Source organism: Bombina bombina, chromosome 1 (assembly GCF_027579735.1).
Source record: "Bombina bombina isolate aBomBom1 chromosome 1, aBomBom1.pri, whole genome shotgun sequence".
Taxonomy (NCBI): domain Eukaryota; kingdom Metazoa; phylum Chordata; class Amphibia; order Anura; family Bombinatoridae; genus Bombina; species Bombina bombina.
In genome coordinates, this window is record NC_069499.1 from 1239671928 (window position 1) to 1239689851 (window position 17924).

Here is a 17924-nt window from a genome sequence, read left to right on the forward strand (position 1 = left end):
CTTAGATAGGATAGGATTCACAAACTTTTTCTTGCAACTGTATGATTTTTGCCCTATATATCCTTATTGGGGTAATGAGGATGGAAAGTCCTTGCAGGCCATTTAGAAACTAAAAGAATGGATGACAGTTCAGCACAATGATCTTGTGTATGTGACTGTATTTGATCTCATCCTACCAGATTTTATTCATCACAACTCCTTGTTCCCTGTCAGAATACTCTGATCTATTCTGGCTCTAGTGTTGAGTGAAGTCCTCTTGCACACAATGCTGGAATACAGGGTCCCATTCATAAAACTGCAAATGCAGCTTCAGGGCCCTAGCGTTTCAGGCTTGCTCGCTTAAAGTGATGGTAAATCCAAGCGTATAACAAACACTAGGATTTACCATCACTAAAAATCAAGTGGACTTTAAATGGTCAAACATGTAAAAAAGGGTGCTAAACTCACCCTTTCTGTGCCGTTGCACAGCACTAAACTCAGCAGCTCTGACCGCCCACAGCACATCAATCTCCTTCAATGAGGTGACGTTTGCATTTCTAATCCAATAGCCATGCATGTCAACTGACAGGCTTCTGTATGCATGCACGGCTATTGGTTTAGAGGTGCAAGCGGCACCTCATTGGTAGAAGATCGATGTGCTGTGGGTGGCTGGAGCTGCTGATTTTTTTTTTTTTTTAATATTTCTTTATTAAGTGAAACACATTTATAATAATACAATCAAAATTCAGCAACTTGTTCATTTTAAGGCGTACATTGCCTATTATTTTCCAATAGGACAAAACATATATAAACATCCAAAGAAAATTAAACATCATTTTGTTTTCAAATTTGTCTTACATTTTTCCTGTATTGTTTTTTCTATTAACCCAAATGTGTTCCTCACATTTTCCAATTATATACAACAAAATAAACATAAATAAGAGAAAAGAAAAAGAAGAGAAAGTGAGAAGAAGTGGGAGAGGAAAAAAAAAAAAAAAAAAAAAAGGGAAAAAGGGGGGCAAACCCCCCCCTTCATCCCCTCGTCCTACTCTATCCTCTTAACCCTATCTTACTAGTACTTCATGACTTGGAGAGCTAAATTTCTCTACTTGAAGAATACCAATTCGCTGGAAATATGTCTAGCGTAGCTAGTTCTGCGAACGTCTCAGAACTTAAAAAGGGGTACAAAATTTGTTTCTGGATCTGTAATGTATATGTTTTAATTATAGGTAACCATCCTAATATAAATCTTTTTACTTTATGCTCCTTAACATTCTTCATATGAAATGATTCAAATACAATATGGTTTTGAATTTCCTTTATTATCCTAGCCAATGAGGGTGCAGCTATAGATTTCCAGTTTTTTACGATCAAATGTCTTACCAGTAGTATAAGTATATTTAAAATTTTAACTTGTATTCCTAGATCCGGATTATACCTTTTTAAAAACATAACTGTTTCCATGTCTATAGATATATTTGAATTATAAAGTTTATTGATCCAGTAAACTAGCTTCTCCCACCCTTGCTTCATTTTAGGACAGAGATAAAACATATGACATATGTCCGCTTTCGCAAAGTTACAACGCGGGCAGCTAAAACTTTGTGCTGGATACATTTTCGTCAATCGGGCTGGGGTTAAATAAAAATTATTAATAAGTTTATAATGGGATGCTTTCCAGCTCATAGGTATAGTTAACTTCCTTGTAGTCAGAAGACTTGTATTTATTTTTGTTTATTAATTGATTAATATACTTCACTCCTTTGTCTGCCCATTTTCTAAATATAGCTTGATTAATTCCAGGTGTAAAACTAGGATTGCCCCTTATAGGAAGAAAATCAGAATAATATGGATCCATATCTAATATGCCACACACTTTATACCAAGCTATGATGATATTCTTAATGGAGATTAAACAATCTATATTCCTCGGAAGTACTTTCAAGGGACAATGTAAAATCGCTTTCAAAGAAAAAGGATATACAAAAAAACTCTCGATATCATTTGATGAGACCTTATTTATATCTGTCAACCACTCAATTGCTATTTTAGCTAAAAAAGCAATATTATAAAGGTGAATGTCTGGTAAGGCAAAACCTGCCATTTTATATGGTTGCATCATCTTTTTTAACGCTATTCTTGGTTTCTTATCTTTCCAAATAAAATTAGAAAAAGCAGCGTTAATTCTCTGTCGATCATAAGTCTTAATCAAAAGCGGTAAATTTTGGAGTGAATATACTAGTCTAGGGAAGACAATAGTCTTAATTAGATTTACTCGAGCTGAAATTGACAGGGGCAAAGATACCCATAACTTTAAATCCGCAATAATTTTTTGGGTCAAAGGACAAAAGTTCTCTATGTACCACTTATTAGGATTGGCACTAAGTTTAATGCCTAAGTAATTAAGGGTTTCAGTGGTTCTAAACGGGATTTGTTGCAGACTAATATTAGTTTTATTTAACCACATAATTTCACTCTTATTACAGTTAATATTATATCCGGAAAATGATGCGAAAAACTGTAAAGTGTCTACTATTAATGGAATTGACTGTGTAGTGTTCTGCAGAAAAATCAATAAATCATCAGCGTACAGTAATATTTTTAATTTACTCGTGCCTAGCTTTACTCCTACTATTATATCCCTAAGCCATATTGCAAGAGGCTCCACAGCTAAATTAAACAAGAGTGGCGATAGGGGGCAACCCTGTCTCGTGCCTCTACCCATTATAATTTTAGATGAAAGGGAGCCGTTCACCAGCAGATAGGAAATAGGGTTCTTATACAGATTACGAATAAAACCCAGAAATTGATTTTGGAGTCCGAATTTTGAAACTGAGCTAAATAAATATTCCCAATTGATCGAATCAAACGCCTTTTCGGCATCCAGTGTAAGAATTGCTAGATCCTGCATTAGTTGGGAATTCGCTGTACCTTTTATAGACCATATATAATCCACATATGTAACAAGCTTTCGAATATTTTTCGAAGAATTCCTATTTATCATGAAGCCAGTTTGATCTGGATGAATAAGATCGGTGAGACAATGGGCCAGTCTACTAGCGATTATAGAGGTTAGTATTTTGTAATCGGAATTTAATACTGATATGGGCCTATATGAGGCGGGATCTTCCGGATCTTTCCCTTTTTTATATATTAAAGATATATTTGCAGCAGAAAAATAATTTGAGATGGGCTTATTTGAAATAAAATAATTATTGTAAAGTTTTTGTAAAGTAGGGACAATGTCCTCCATTAAGATTTTCAAATACTCTGCTGGGAAGCCATCTGGCCCTGCTGCTCTATTTAGTTTCGCGTTTCTTATTGCCTCCGTCACTTCTTCCAATGATATAGGGGCATTTAATAGATTTAAATTTTCCTGATTTATTTTCGGGGTTTGAATTTTAGCCCAAAACTCTTCAAGATTTACTGCATCACTTTTCTTCTCGCAATATAAATTCTGATAATAGTCATGAAAAACCCTCATAATCTCTGTGTTATCCGTACATCTCGTCTCTCTCTCCTTAACTGCCAATATATAATTTTTTTTTTTCCTATTCCGAACTATCATGGATAAGTATTTAGCTGAGCATCCATGAAAAGCCCTGAAATGCATATTGAGTCTAATGTCTTCCTCCTGCGCTCTTTGTTTTAGTAATATGTCCCTTTCCTGTCTAGCCTTGATATATTTTCCCCAGTTTTCCTCACTATGATTATTAAAAAATCTCCTGTATGCATTCCTAACACTATTCATCATTTGCTTTTCAATCAAGCTTGCTTTTTTCTTTCTAGCGTATACATAAGCGCCAATCTCTCCTCTCAAAACCGCCTTAGAGGCTTCCCAAAAATTTTCAATCGAATTATATTGCGCTATATTTAATGTACAATAGTCTTTCCATTTCTGTCTTAACCAATTATTAAACCTAAGATTATTATATAGATATCTAGGGAAATAGAAGGTATTTACTTTGTCTTTAGCTTTCACCAATGTGTCAAAATACAGCGATATAATAGCATGGTCGGAGATCATTATATCATTTATAGACGCCTGAGCTTTAATAATAGAGAGGGATTCCGAAATTAGAATATAATCTATTCGTGAAAACGTTTTAAAGGACTTGGATTCACACGTAAATTTAATTTTATCTGGATTCTTCGCCCTCCAAATATCAGTTAATTTCAGGTAGGTACACAGCTTTTTAAAATATTTAGCCTGTCTATTATATCGGGCTTGATGATCTACATTCATTCTTTCTAGGTCCGGGTATAAACACATATTAAAGTCTCCAGCTACAATGAGGTTATATTTAATGTATGGGAATAATTTGGCCTTCATCTTATCCCAGAAAGAGGGAGAGAATCCATTAGGGCCATATATATTACATAAGATTAATTTTGTATTTTTCATTTGGACTTGTACAATAATATATCTAGCCTCCACATCTATCTCAATGCATGAGACACTATATATCAGGTCTTTATTGAATAAAATCGCCACTCCACTTTTTCTGCCTAGACAGGGCGCTCCTATAACTTCCCCCACCCATTTTGATTTCAACTTGACTATTTCCTTGTCTTTTAAGTGGGTTTCTTGGAGAAAGACAATACTTGGTGATGATTTACCTAGCGTTTTTATAATCAATTTACGTTTGGCCGGGGAAGAAATACCCCCCACGTTCCAGGACAGTATCTTAAAGTTTTTACAAAACTCTGTCATAACCTCCAATTAAAATCCTAATTTACCTAGTAGAAGGGGGGGGGGGAAAGGGAAGAAAAAAAGCAAAGAGAGAGAGAAAAAAGGAAAAAAACAAAAAAAAAAAAACAAAAAAAAAAAAAAAAAACATACAATAAAATCCATATCACCTTACAACTCATAGTAGCCTAGTTTTATTACAATTGAGATCTCTCTCTAGTTCTGTAGGGAATCAAGATTAGCTATAAACTCTTTAGCTTCCGTTATAGAGTTTAGGTTTTTCTTTGTACCATCCTTTTCTACAATAATTCTGGCTGGATAAACCATATGTGCTTTTACACCTCTCTCTATCAATTGGGAACAGTAGGGGGCCATATTTCTCCTCTTTGAGGAAGTCTCATTCGAAAAATCTTGAAATATAAAGACTCTTTTATTAGCAATATTAAATGTATCCGTTTTCCTATATAACTTAAGCAGCTCGACTTTGTCTTGAAACCTCAAAACCTTGAATATGCAGACTCTAATTCTTGGAGAACCGTCTTCGTTATATTTCCTTGGACCTACCCTATGTGCTCTTTCTATCTGTAAAGGTAGTTTAGAGGGGGGAAATCCCAGTAGCTGGGGTAAAGTATTAGATGCAAAATTCAGCATATTTTCGAACTCTGCTGTCTCCGGGAGACCTACTATTCTTAAATTATTCCGCCTGGAGCGATCCTCAATATCCTCCAGACGGGCTTGTAAATTTCTTATCTGAGTTTCTTGTTTAACTAAAATACTGTCGTGATTATTTACCAAGTCTTCCACATCTGAAATTCTATTCTCCGCTTCTGTAAGCCTTGCAGAGAATTGCTTTACTTCAGTAGTAAGCATATCTAAATTTGTCGAGATATTAGAAAGGTCTTGTTTAATTGCCTCGAATTGAGGTGTAAAGAGCAAATTTATTTGGGCAATCAATATTTGTGGATCATTTAAAGGTTCATTAGTAGTCTCAAGGCTAGCCTCTGGCATTTTAGTACCTTTCTTTTCTCTTGTTTTGGTAGGCATTATTGGAGAACTTTGTCTGCCTTGTGCAATAAACCTTTCCATTGAAAGGTGTAAGGTGATAACAAATGATTGAGTGATAGTGAGGTGATTATTAGATTACTGGGCAGTGGTGGATGGCCTTGAATATATGTGCCTAAGTGTGTATTGAGTGAGTCTTCCTGGATGGTTAAAAAGTGAAGAGAGAAAAAAAAGAAAAAAAAAAAAAAAAAAAGAAAAAAGGGGACCAGTGAAGTGAGTGTGGAGGAGGGGAGAAAAAAAAAACAAAGCGTGTGGGTGTATGTAATAAATGCAGACCAAATGAATTTCCTTACACAAGAAGAAAATCAATGCTTACAACCTTTAAATATCAGGGACTAAGCCTGAGACTCAGAATTTCCCAAGTTCAAAATTGCTATTCTTCCCTCTTCTTTAGAATAAAATTTAAAGCTATTACCAAGACTAACTTGTGTTATTTTCTTTCACACGGATTCAACTAAAGTTAATATTATTTATCAGAGCAGATTCAGGTCTTATTATACAATGGCTAATGTTATTTGTTGATACAACTTCCACTCTTATGATTCAAAGGCTAATTTATTAACCCAGATTCAATTCTTATTATACAAGGGCTAGTATTATTTATTCACACCTATTCCGCTCTTATTAAACAAAAGCTAATATTTTTTATCAATACAGCGTCAAGACTTATTCTGCAAGAGCTAATGTTATTTTTCTTACAGATATTCAACTCTTATGGTGTCACAGCAACTGTTGTTTGTTAACTCAGGTTCCACTCTAGTTAAACCGTGACTAGTATTATTTATCAGTACAGATTCAATTCTTATTAAGCAAAGGCTAGTGTTACTTATTGACAAAAATTCAACTCTTATATTTCTTACAATACAAAGGCTATACTTATTTGTTGCCAAAAAATTCAATTCTTATAATACAAGCCTAGAGTTATTTGCTAACACAGTTTTAGCTCTTATTATGCAGAGCCAGGAAAAAAAGGCCAAAACCAATTTCTAGCAAAATTCAAATATCTACTCGGACAAATTTATCCACTTTAAATGTTCAAATGGTATACATCACTGCTACCAGGCGCCTTGCCTGTATATTGCTTCATTTAGCGGAATTAAGTCCTCCTCTTTAGACATATATAATACCCGTGTCAAAGTCACTGTACCACATTTTTTTCTTTTTTAGCGTTTATATCCCCGGGCAGTCATAAAAGGCAATAGTAAAATATCCCGTTTATGGAAAGGGAAAAGAATAAGTACAGTGTTTAATACTTGCGCTCCAACAAAGCTCGGCAGATTATCTTCAGCGGGCAGTCGTTCTCCCTTATTTCTCCAACAGGTTACAGGTTACCTTTTGCCCCGGCGTACCTCGGCATGACACTATGGGATCAATTTTGGCATGGGACGACTCAATTATCACCTGTGCCTGGATGCTCCCACTTCCAGCTATAGCACTGTTGTTTCTGAAACTGAGTACTTTCTGTCAGGTTAGATCGTGAGGCTCGGATCCCTCCGGGCGTCAGCGGCTCCTTTCTTCCATGCAAACGACTCAGTATTGATGTGCTCACAGCCTCTAAGCGTCAAACAGCTCTTTGCTTCCACGGACCAGCCTCACTGTTATCAATAGGCCCCGTCTTGCACCTGTAGCCGGGTGATGGATCTGGCACTTTATCCGTCTCAGGTCACCTGGTGCTCCGTCCACGACTCGCCCCACCTGGGGGATGTGTATTCAGTGAATACGTCCTCTATAGTTTTTGCGGCAGGTTTTCCACCAGGGGAACAACTGTTACTGGGTAGTCTTGTAAACGAAGATTTTAGGCAAGCAATGTTCGTTCTCACTGGTTATTGCCCGCTCTCTCTGGCCATCTTTCTTCCAATCCTAGGCCAATTGTTACGATGCGGTATAGCCGCTGGCCATAAACGGCCATGTAGGTTTCTCTAGCTCCGGTGCGAATAAAAGCACCCTGTATCGCCACTATATTTAGAACCCGGACAAGCAGCACACTTCTGCGGGCTATGCGGCTATGAGCTAAGGGTTAGTTTTTTTTCCCTCATGCGTTCACCTGAACGCCGACCTGGAGCGGTTGTATCCTAGCTCCACCCCTTCCGGAAACCAATTTCTTGTCTGAAAGTCGGAGCTGCTGATTTTAGTGCTGTGCAACGGCACAGAAAGGGTGAGTTTAGCACAATTTTTTTACATGTTTGATCACTTAAACTCCATTTGATTTGTAGTGATGGTAAATCCTAGAGTTTGTTAAACGCTGGGATTTACCATCACTTTAAGACACTGCCAATCATCCTCTCTGCCACCTAAAGTGTGGAAGATTTCAATCATTCTGATCTAATCAGGATGATTGACAGGCTTGTGCAATGTTAAATGCGGCCATCGAACCTTATCCACCTGGCACGGCACATGATAAATGGGGCCCATAGTCTTCACTACGATTGCTGTGGGTGGACCATGATATCTCTGGATTCCAAAGAAACTAAAATGTTTCAAAGTTTTTAGTTCCATCTACCAGGGGCTGTACATCTGCATTCTGACAGAAACTAAGGAGCTATAATTTGGTATCGAAAAGGAAAGTTTTATTGTGCTAATGTTTTTTAACAGTGAACAGTGTTGCAAATACAATTTTGTTGGTTTTGTTAATAAGAATATTGATGTAATCTCTCTTGTTTAATAGAATGTTAGTTATTCAATGTACCAGAACTCAGCTGTACAATTATATTAAAAGCACTTCAGATCTGCTGATGTAAATAGTAAGCTCTCTCTCTAGTTATTATCAGCAGCAATATTTGCACCAGGAGAGCAATGATAATGTCTATTTAAGGGACATGAAACCCAAAATTTTATTTCATGATTCAGATAGAGCATACCATTTTAAACAACGTTTCAATGTACTTTTATCTAATTAGCTTCATTCTATTGGTATCCTTTGTTGAAAAGCCTATTTAGGTGAGCTCAGGATCTGGGAGACAGCTACTGATTTCTGGCTGCCCATATATACCTCTTGTCATTGGCTTACAGATGCGTTCAGCTAGCTCCCAGTAGTGCATTGCTGCTCCTTCAACAAAAGATACCAAGAGAATAAAGCAAAATTGATAATAGATGTTAATTCCAAAGGTGTTTACAAATGCATACTTTATCTGAATCATGAAAAAAAAATTGGGTTTTATGTCCCTTTAATGATGCCGAAAGAGAAATAAAACGCAGCAAGAAGAATCTTAGCTCACCCATCCTAACTTGTGAAATATTCCTCAGTCGGTCTACTGCCTTTATTTTTAGATGATTACATTTGCCAGATAGAAGCCCTGTCTGGGTTCTGCGGTTTACAACACATGTAATACCATCACTATGAGGCCTTTTGACACTGCTTACCTGCACTACCATATAGTAAATAACTAAAAGGAAATAAAGAACTTCCGCTGCAATAACAAATATGTGCAGCCCATCAGTGAATGGGTAGAGTCGGATGCTCTGAAGGTTTGCACGAGTGTAAAATGCCCCTAAAAAAAAAAGTTGCAAGAGGTTAGAAAATACAAGAGCTGATAATGGATGAATAGAGGCTGCATAATGTAACACACATTGCACCTGCGTCATATTTATTACATAACAAATAAAATAATTGATCTGAGTAAAAGTTTTTTCCTTTCTTCACATTCCTATTGTTTTCAGTTAAGTTATGGCAAGGGAAAGATTATTATATAGCACATCCGTGTATCCCTCCCACAGGCAAAGAGCAGAGCATTATGGGTGAGAGTATGTAAATGAGCTCCATAATGCTTTTTGGCTTACTGCCAATTTCTCTCAGCCTACTAATCTGTATTTCTAAATGTTCAAAACACATTTTTAAAAATGTTGCTTCTCATTTTGAATTGCTTCTTATTTTGAATTGCATACAATTGGCTGGCAAAGCCATTTGTTTTACCAAGTTCAAATATGATAGCTTCAGTTATGTAGAATAATGTTAAAGAGACATAAAACCTCACATTTTTTCTTTCATGGTTAAAATAGAACATATAATTTTAAAAAAATTTCAAATTTACTTCTATCACATTTCCTTTTTTTTCTTTGTTATCCTTTGTTGAAGCGCAGGAAGGTAAGTTCAGGAGCGTGCACGTGTCTGCAGCACTTTATGACAGCTGTTTTGAAACAATGTTATACATTAGCAAGAACACTAGTTGGCAGCACTATTTCCTGTCGTTTAGATATCTCTAACAAGAATAACACAAGAACAATGCAAATTTGATAATAGAAGTAAATTGGAAACCTTTTTTAAATTTGTCTGCTCTATCTGAATCATAAATGTCCCTTTAAGATAAATTGTATTAATCATGGTTTCCTATTAACACTGGTCTATGGTTTATTATTATCTTGAAATCAGTCATTAGTCTGTCTTGTATGTGAATAAATGTGCAGAACAGATAGGAGTGATAAATAACAGCAATAATTATTTTTAGATGCAAAAATACTTCCCTGAACCAGCACGACTCTTACCTAAAGCGTTTGTCTCAAACATCAGTCTGACAATACAGAAGAGGTTAACATTGGCATTATAGATGGTGAACTCTACAAAGACAGCTCTGGTGTATTTGTCAAGCCAGGTATTGTTGAAAAGCTTCTGCAGAACTCTGGAAGAAAAAATATGGCCATAGAACTGATGAACTTGAATACAGGGTGAAAGGAACATACAGAGGCCTAGATTTGGAGTTTGGCGGTAGATGGGCTGTTAACGCTACTCGGGCTTTTTTCTGGCCGCACCATAAAATTAACTCTGGTATCGAGAGTTCAAAAAAATGCTGCGTTAGGCTCCAAAAAAGGAGCGTAGAGCATTTTTACCGCAAATGCAACTCTCGATACCAGAGTTGCTTACGGACGCGGCCAGCCTCAAAAACGTGCTCGTGCACGATTCTCCCATAGGAAACAATGGGGCTGTTTGAGCTGAAAAAAAACCTAACACCTGCAAAAAAGCAGCGTTCAGCTCCTAACGCAGCCCCATTGTTTCCTATGGGGAAACACTTCCTAAGGCCTAGATTTGGAGTTCGGCGGTAAAAGGGCTGTTAACGCTCCGCGGGTTTTTTTCTGGCCGCACCATAAATTTAACTCTGGTATCGAGAGTTCAAACAAATGCTGCGTTAGGCTCCAAAAAAGGAGCGTAGAGCATATTTACCGCAAATGCAACTCTCGATACCAGAGTTGCTTACGGACGCGGCCGGCATCAAAAACGTGCTCGTGCACGATTCTCCCATAGGAAACAATGGGGCTGTTTGAGCTGAAAAAAAACCTAACACCTGCAAAAAAGCAGCGTTCAGCTCTTAACGCAGCCCCATTGTTTCCTATGGGGAAACACTTCCTAAGGCCTAGATTTGGAGTTCGGCGGTAAAAGGGCTGTTAACGCCTACGTCTGCACCTAACACTCTAACATGTACCCCGAGTCTAAACACCCCTAACCTTACACTTATTAACCCCTAATCTGCCGCCCCCGCTATCGCTGACCCCTGCATTACACTTTTAACCCCTAATCTGCCGCTCCGTAAACCGCCGCCACCTACGTTATCCCTATGTACCCCTAATCTGCTGCCCTAACATCGCCGACCCCTATGTTATATTTATTAACCCCTAATCTGCCCCCCACAACGTCGCCGACACCTGCCTACACTTATTAACCCCTAATCTGCCGAGCGGACCTGAGCGCTACTATAATAAAGTTATTAACCCCTAATCCGCCTCACTAACCCTATCATAAATAGTATTAACCCCTAATCTGCCCTCCCTAACATCGCCGACACCTACCTTCAATTATTAACCCCTAATCTGCCGACCGGAGCTCACCGCTATTCTGATAAATGTATTAACCCCTAAAGCTAAGTCTAACCCTAACACTAACACCCCCCTAAGTTAAATATAATTTTTATCTAACGAAATAAATTAACTCTTATTAAATAAATGATTCCTATTTAAAGCTAAATACTTACCTGTAAAATAAATCCTAATATAGCTACAATATAAATTATAATTATATTATAGCTATTTTAGGATTAATATTTATTTTACAGGCAACTTTGTAATTATTTTAACCAGGTACAATAGCTATTAAATAGTTAAGAACTATTTAATAGTTACCTAGTTAAAATAATACCAAATTTACCTGTAAAATAAATCCTAACCTAAGATATAATTAAACCTAACACTACCCTATCAATAAAATAATTAAATAAACTACCTACAATTACCTACAATTAACCTAACACTACACTATCAATAAATTAATTAAACACAATTGCTACAAATAAATACAATTAAATAAACTATCTAAAGTACAAAAAATAAAAAAGAACTAAGTTACAGAAAATAATAAAATATTTACAAACATAAGAAAAATATTACAACAATTTTAAACTAATTACACCTACTCTAAGCCCCCTAATAAAATAACAAAGCCCCCCAAAATAAAAAATTCCCTACCCTATTCTAAAATACAAATATTACAAGCTCTTTTACCTTACCAGCCCTGAACAGGGCCCTTTGCGGGGCATGCCCCAAGAATTTCAGCTCTTTTGCCTGTAAAAAAAAACATACAATACCCCCCCCCCCAACATTACAACCCACCACCCACATACCCCTAATCTAACCCAAACCCCCCTTAAATAAACCTAACACTAATCCCCTGAAGATCTTCCTACCTTGTCTTCACCATACCAGGTTCACCGATCCGTCCTGGCTCCAACATCTTCATCCAACCCAAGCGGGGGTTGGCGATCCATAATCCGGTGCTCCAAAGTCTTCCTCCTATCCGGCAAGAAGAGGACATCCGGACCGGCAAACATCTTCTCCAAGCGGCATCTTCTATCTTCTTCCATCCGATGACGACCGGCTCCATCTTGAAGACCTCCAGCGCGGATCCATCCTCTTCTTCCGACGACTAGACGACGAATGACGGTTCCTTTAAGGGACGTCATCCAAGATGGCGTCCCTCGAATTCCGATTGGCTGATAGGATTCTATCAGCCAATCGGAATTAAGGTAGGAATTTTCTGATTGGCTGATGGAATCAGCCAATCAGAATATAGTTCAATCCGATTGGCTGATCCAATCAGCCAATCAGATTGAGCTCGCATTCTATTGGCTGTTCCGATCAGCCAATAGAATGCGAGCTCAATCTGATTGGCTGATTGGATCAGCCAATCGGATTGAACTATATTCTGATTGGCTGATTCCATCAGCCAATCAGAAAATTCCTACCTTAATTCCGATTGGCTGATAGAATCCTATCAGCCAATCGGAATTCGAGGGACGCCATCTTGGATGACGTCCCTTAAAGGAACCGTCATTCGTCGTCTAGTCGTCGGAAGAAGAGGATGGATCCGCGCTGGAGGTCTTCAAGATGGAGCCGGTCGTCATCGGATGGAAGAAGATAGAAGATGCCGCTTGGAGAAGATGTTTGCCGGTCCGGATGTCCTCTTCTTGCCGGATAGGAGGAAGACTTTGGAGCACCGGATTATGGATCGCCAACCCCCGCTTGGGTTGGATGAAGATCTTGGAGCCAGGACGGATCGGTGAACCTGGTATGGTGAAGACAAGGTAGGAAGATCTTCAGGGGATTAGTGTTAGGTTTATTTAAGGGGGGTTTGGGTTAGATTAGGGGTATGTGGGTGGTGGGTTGTAATGTTGGGGGGGGGGTATTGTATGGTTTTTTTTACAGGCAAAAGAGTTGAAATTCTTGGGGCATGCCCCGCAAAGGGCCCTGTTCAGGGCTGGTAAGGTAAAAGAGCTTGTAATATTTGTATTTTAGAATAGGGTAGGGAATTTTTTATTTTGGGGGGCTTTGTTATTTTATTAGGGGGCTTAGAGTAGGTGTAATTAGTTTAAAATTGTTGTAATATTTTTCTTATGTTTGTAAATATTTTATTATTTTCTGTAACTTAGTTCTTTTTTATTTTTTGTACTTTAGATAGTTTATTTAATTGTATTTATTTGTAGCAATTGTGTTTAATTAATTTATTGATAGTGTAGTGTTAGGTTAATTGTAGGTAATTGTAGGTAGTTTATTTAATTATTTTATTGATAGGGTAGTGTTAGGTTTAATTATATCTTAGGTTAGGATTTATTTTACAGGTAAATTTGTTATTATTTTAACTAGGTAACTATTAAATAGTTCTTAACTATTTAATAGCTATTGTACCTGGTTAAAATAATTACAAAGTTGCCTGTAAAATAAATATTAATCCTAAAATAGCTATAATATAATTATAATTTATATTGTAGCTATATTAGGATGTATTTTACAGGTAAGTATTTAGCTTTAAATAGGAATTATTTATTTAATAAGAGTTAATTAATTTCGTTAGATAAAAATTATATTTAACTTAGGGGGGTGTTAGTGTTAGGGTTAGACTTAGCTTTAGGGGTTAATACATTTATTAGAATAGCGGTGAGCTCCGGTCGGCAGATTAGGGGTTAATAATTGAAGGTAGGTGTCGGCGATGTTAGGGAGGGCAGATTAGGGGTTAATACTATTTATGATAGGGTTAGTGAGGCGGATTAGGGGTTAATAACTTTATTATAGTAGCGCTCAGGTCCGCTCGGCAGATTAGGGGTTAATAAGTGTAGGTAGGTGTCGGCGACGTTGAGGGGGGCAGATTAGGGGTTAATAAATATAACATAGGGGTCGGCGATGTTAGGGGTAGCAGATTAGGGGTACATAGGGATAACGTAGGTGGCGGCGATTTGCGGTCGGAAGATTAGGGGTTAATTATTTTAAGTAGCTTGCGGCGACGTTGTGGGGGGCAAGTTAGGGGTTAATAGATATAATACAGGGGTCGGCGGTGTTAGGGGCAGCAGATTAGGGGTACATAAGTATAACGTAGGTGGCGGTCGGCAGATTAGGGGTTAAAAATTTTAATCGAGTGGCGGCGATGTGGGGGGACCTCGGTTTAGGGGTACATAGGTAGTTTATGGGTGTTAGTGTACTTTAGGGTACAGTAGTTAAGAGCTTTATAAACCGGCGTTAGCCAGAAAGCTCTTAACTCCTGCTATTTTCAGGCGGCTGGAATCTTGTCGTTAGAGCTCTAACGCTCACTGCAGAAACGACTCTAAATACCGGCGTTAGGAAGATCCCATTGAAAAGATAGGCTACGCAAATGGCGTAGGGGGATCTGCGGTATGGAAAAGTCGCGGCTGAAAAGTGAGCGTTAGACCCTTTAATCACTGACTCCAAATACCAGCGGGCGGCCAAAACCAGCGTTAGGAGCCTCTAACGCTGGTTTTGACGGCTACCGCCGAACTCTAAATCTAGGCCTTAGTCTGCACCTAACACTCTAACATGTACCCCGAGTCTAAACACCCCTACCCTTACACTTATTAACCCCTAATCTGCCGCCCCCGCTATCGCTGACCCCTGCATTATATTATTAACCCCTAATCTTCCGCTCCGTAAACCGCCGCAACTTACATTATCCCTATGTACCCCTAATCTGCTGCCCCTAACACCGCCGACCCCTATATTATATTTATTAACCCCTAACCTGCCCCCCACAACTTCGCCGCCAGCTACTTACAATAATTAACCCCTAATCTGCCGAGCGGACCTGAGCGCTACTATAATAAAGTTATTAACCCCTAATCCGCCTCACTAACCCTATCATAAATAGTATTAACCCCTAATCTGCCCTCCCTAACATCGCCGACACCTAACTTCAATTATTAACCCCTAATCTGACGACCGGAGCTCATCGCTACTATAATAAATGGATTAACCCCTAAAGCTAAGTCTAACCCTAACACTAACACCCCCCTAACTTAAATATAATTTAAATCTAACGAAATTAATTAACTCTTATTAAATAAATTATTCCTATTTAAAGCTAAATACTTACCTGTAAAATAAATCCTAATATAGCTACAATATAAATTATAATTATATTGTAGCTATTTTAGGATTAATATTTATTTTACAGGCAACTTGGTAATTATTTTAACCAGGTACAATAGCTATTAAATAGTTAAGAACTATTTAATAGCTACCTAGTTAAAATAATAACAAAATTACCTGTAAAATAAATCCTAACCTAAGTTATAATTAAACCTAACACTACCCTATCAATAAATTAATTAAATAAAATACCTACAATTACCTACAATTAACCTAACACTACACTATCAATAAATAAATTAAATACAATTGCTACAAATAACTACAATTACATAAACTAACTAAAGTACAAAAAATAAAAAATAACTAAGTTACAAAAAATAAAAAAATATTTACAAACATAAGAAAAATATTACAACAATTTTAAACTAATTACACCTACTCTAAGCCCCCTAATAAAATAACAAAGACCCCCAAAATAAAAAAATGCCCTACCCTATTCTAAATTAATAGAGTTAAAAGCTCTTTTACCTTACCAGCCCTGAACAGGGCCCTTTGCGGGGCATGCCCCAAGAAAATCAGCTCTTTTGCCTGTAAAAAAAAACATACAATACCCCCCCCCAACATTACAACCCACCACCCACATACCCCTAATCTAACCCAAACCCCCCTTAAATAAACCTAACACTAAGCCCCTGAAGATCTTCCTACCTTGTCTTCACCATCCAGGTATCACCGATCCGTCCTGGCATCCGGTGCTGAAGAGGTCCAGAAGAGGCTCCAAAGTCTTCCTCCTATCCGGCAAGAAGAGGACATCCGGACCGGCAAACATCTTCTCCAAGCGGCATCTTCGATCTTCTTCCATCCGGTGCGGAGCGGGTCCATCTTGAATCAGCCGACGCGGATCCATCCTCTTCTTCCGGCGTCTCCCGACGAATGACGGTTCCTTTAAGGGACGTCATCCAAGATGGCGTCCCTCGAATTCCGATTGGCTGATAGGATTCTATCAGCCAATCGGAATTAAGGTAGGAATATTCTGATTGGCTGATGGAATCAGCCAATCAGAATCAAGTTCAATCCTATTGGCTGATCCAATCAGCCAATCAGATTGAGCTCGCATTCTATTGGCTGATCGGAACAGCCAATAGAATGCGAGCTCAATCTGATTGGCTGATTGGATCAGCCAATAGGATTGAACTTGATTCTGATTGGCTGATTCCATCAGCCAATCAGAATATTCCTACCTTAATTCCGATTGGCTGATAGAATCCTATCAGCCAATCGGAATTCGAGGGACGCCATCTTGGATGACGTCCCTTAAAGGAACCGTCATTCGTCGGGAGACGCCGGAAGAAGAGGATGGATCCGCGTCGGCTGAATCAAGATGGACCCGCTCCGCACCGGATGGAAGAAGATCGAAGATGCCGCTTGGAGAAGATGTTTGCCGGTCCGGATGTCCTCTTCTTGCCGGATAGGAGGAAGACTTTGGAGCCTCTTCTGGACCTCTTCAACACCGGATGCCAGGACGGATCGGTGATACCTGGATGGTGAAGACAAGGTAGGAAGATCTTCAGGGGCTTAGTGTTAGGTTTATTTAAGGGGGGTTTGGGTTAGATTAGGGGTATGTGGGTGGTGGGTTGTAATGTTGGGGGGGGGGTATTGTATGTTTTTTTTTACAGGCAAAAGAGCTGATTTTCTTGGGGCATGCCCCGCAAAGGGCCCTGTTCAGGGCTGGTAAGGTAAAAGAGCTTTTAACTCTATTAATTTAGAATAGGGTAGGGCATTTTTTTATTTTGGGGGTCTTTGTTATTTTATTAGGGGGCTTAGAGTAGGTGTAATTAGTTTAAAATTGTTGTAATATTTTTCTTATGTTTGTAAATATTTTTTTATTTTTTGTAACTTAGTTATTTTTTATTTTTTGTACTTTAGTTAGTTTATGTAATTGTAGTTATTTGTAGCAATTGTATTTAATTTATTTATTGATAGTGTAGTGTTAGGTTAATTGTAGGTAATTGTAGGTATTTTATTTAATTAATTTATTGATAGGGTAGTGTTAGGTTTAATTATAACTTTGGTTAGGATTTATTTTACAGGTTATTTTGTTATTATTTTAACTAGGTAGCTATTAAATAGTTCTTAACTATTTAATAGCTATTGTACCTGGTTAAAATAATTACCAAGTTGCCTGTAAAATAAATATTAATCCTAAAATAGCTACAATATAATTATAATTTATATTGTAGCTATATTAGGATGTATTTTACAGGTAAGTATTTAGCTTTAAATAGGAATAATTTATTTAATAAGAGTTAATTAATTTCGTTAGATTTAAATTATATTT

The 17924-nt window shown here is 37.7% G+C and overlaps 1 protein-coding gene across 1 annotated transcript in view; it reads right to left on the reverse strand.

Moving 5' to 3' along the window:
- LOC128647972 (polycystic kidney disease protein 1-like 2) overlaps positions 1–17924 on the reverse strand; it is a 543684-nt gene that overhangs the window by 64004 nt on the left and 461756 nt on the right. Inside the window, exons 37-38 of the mRNA XM_053700651.1 lie at positions 10211–10344; positions 9092–9219 (exon numbers count right to left, since the gene is read on the reverse strand). Of these exons, the coding sequence (XP_053556626.1) occupies positions 9092–9219; positions 10211–10344 (262 nt within the window). The remainder of the gene's footprint in view (positions 1–9091; positions 9220–10210; positions 10345–17924) is intronic.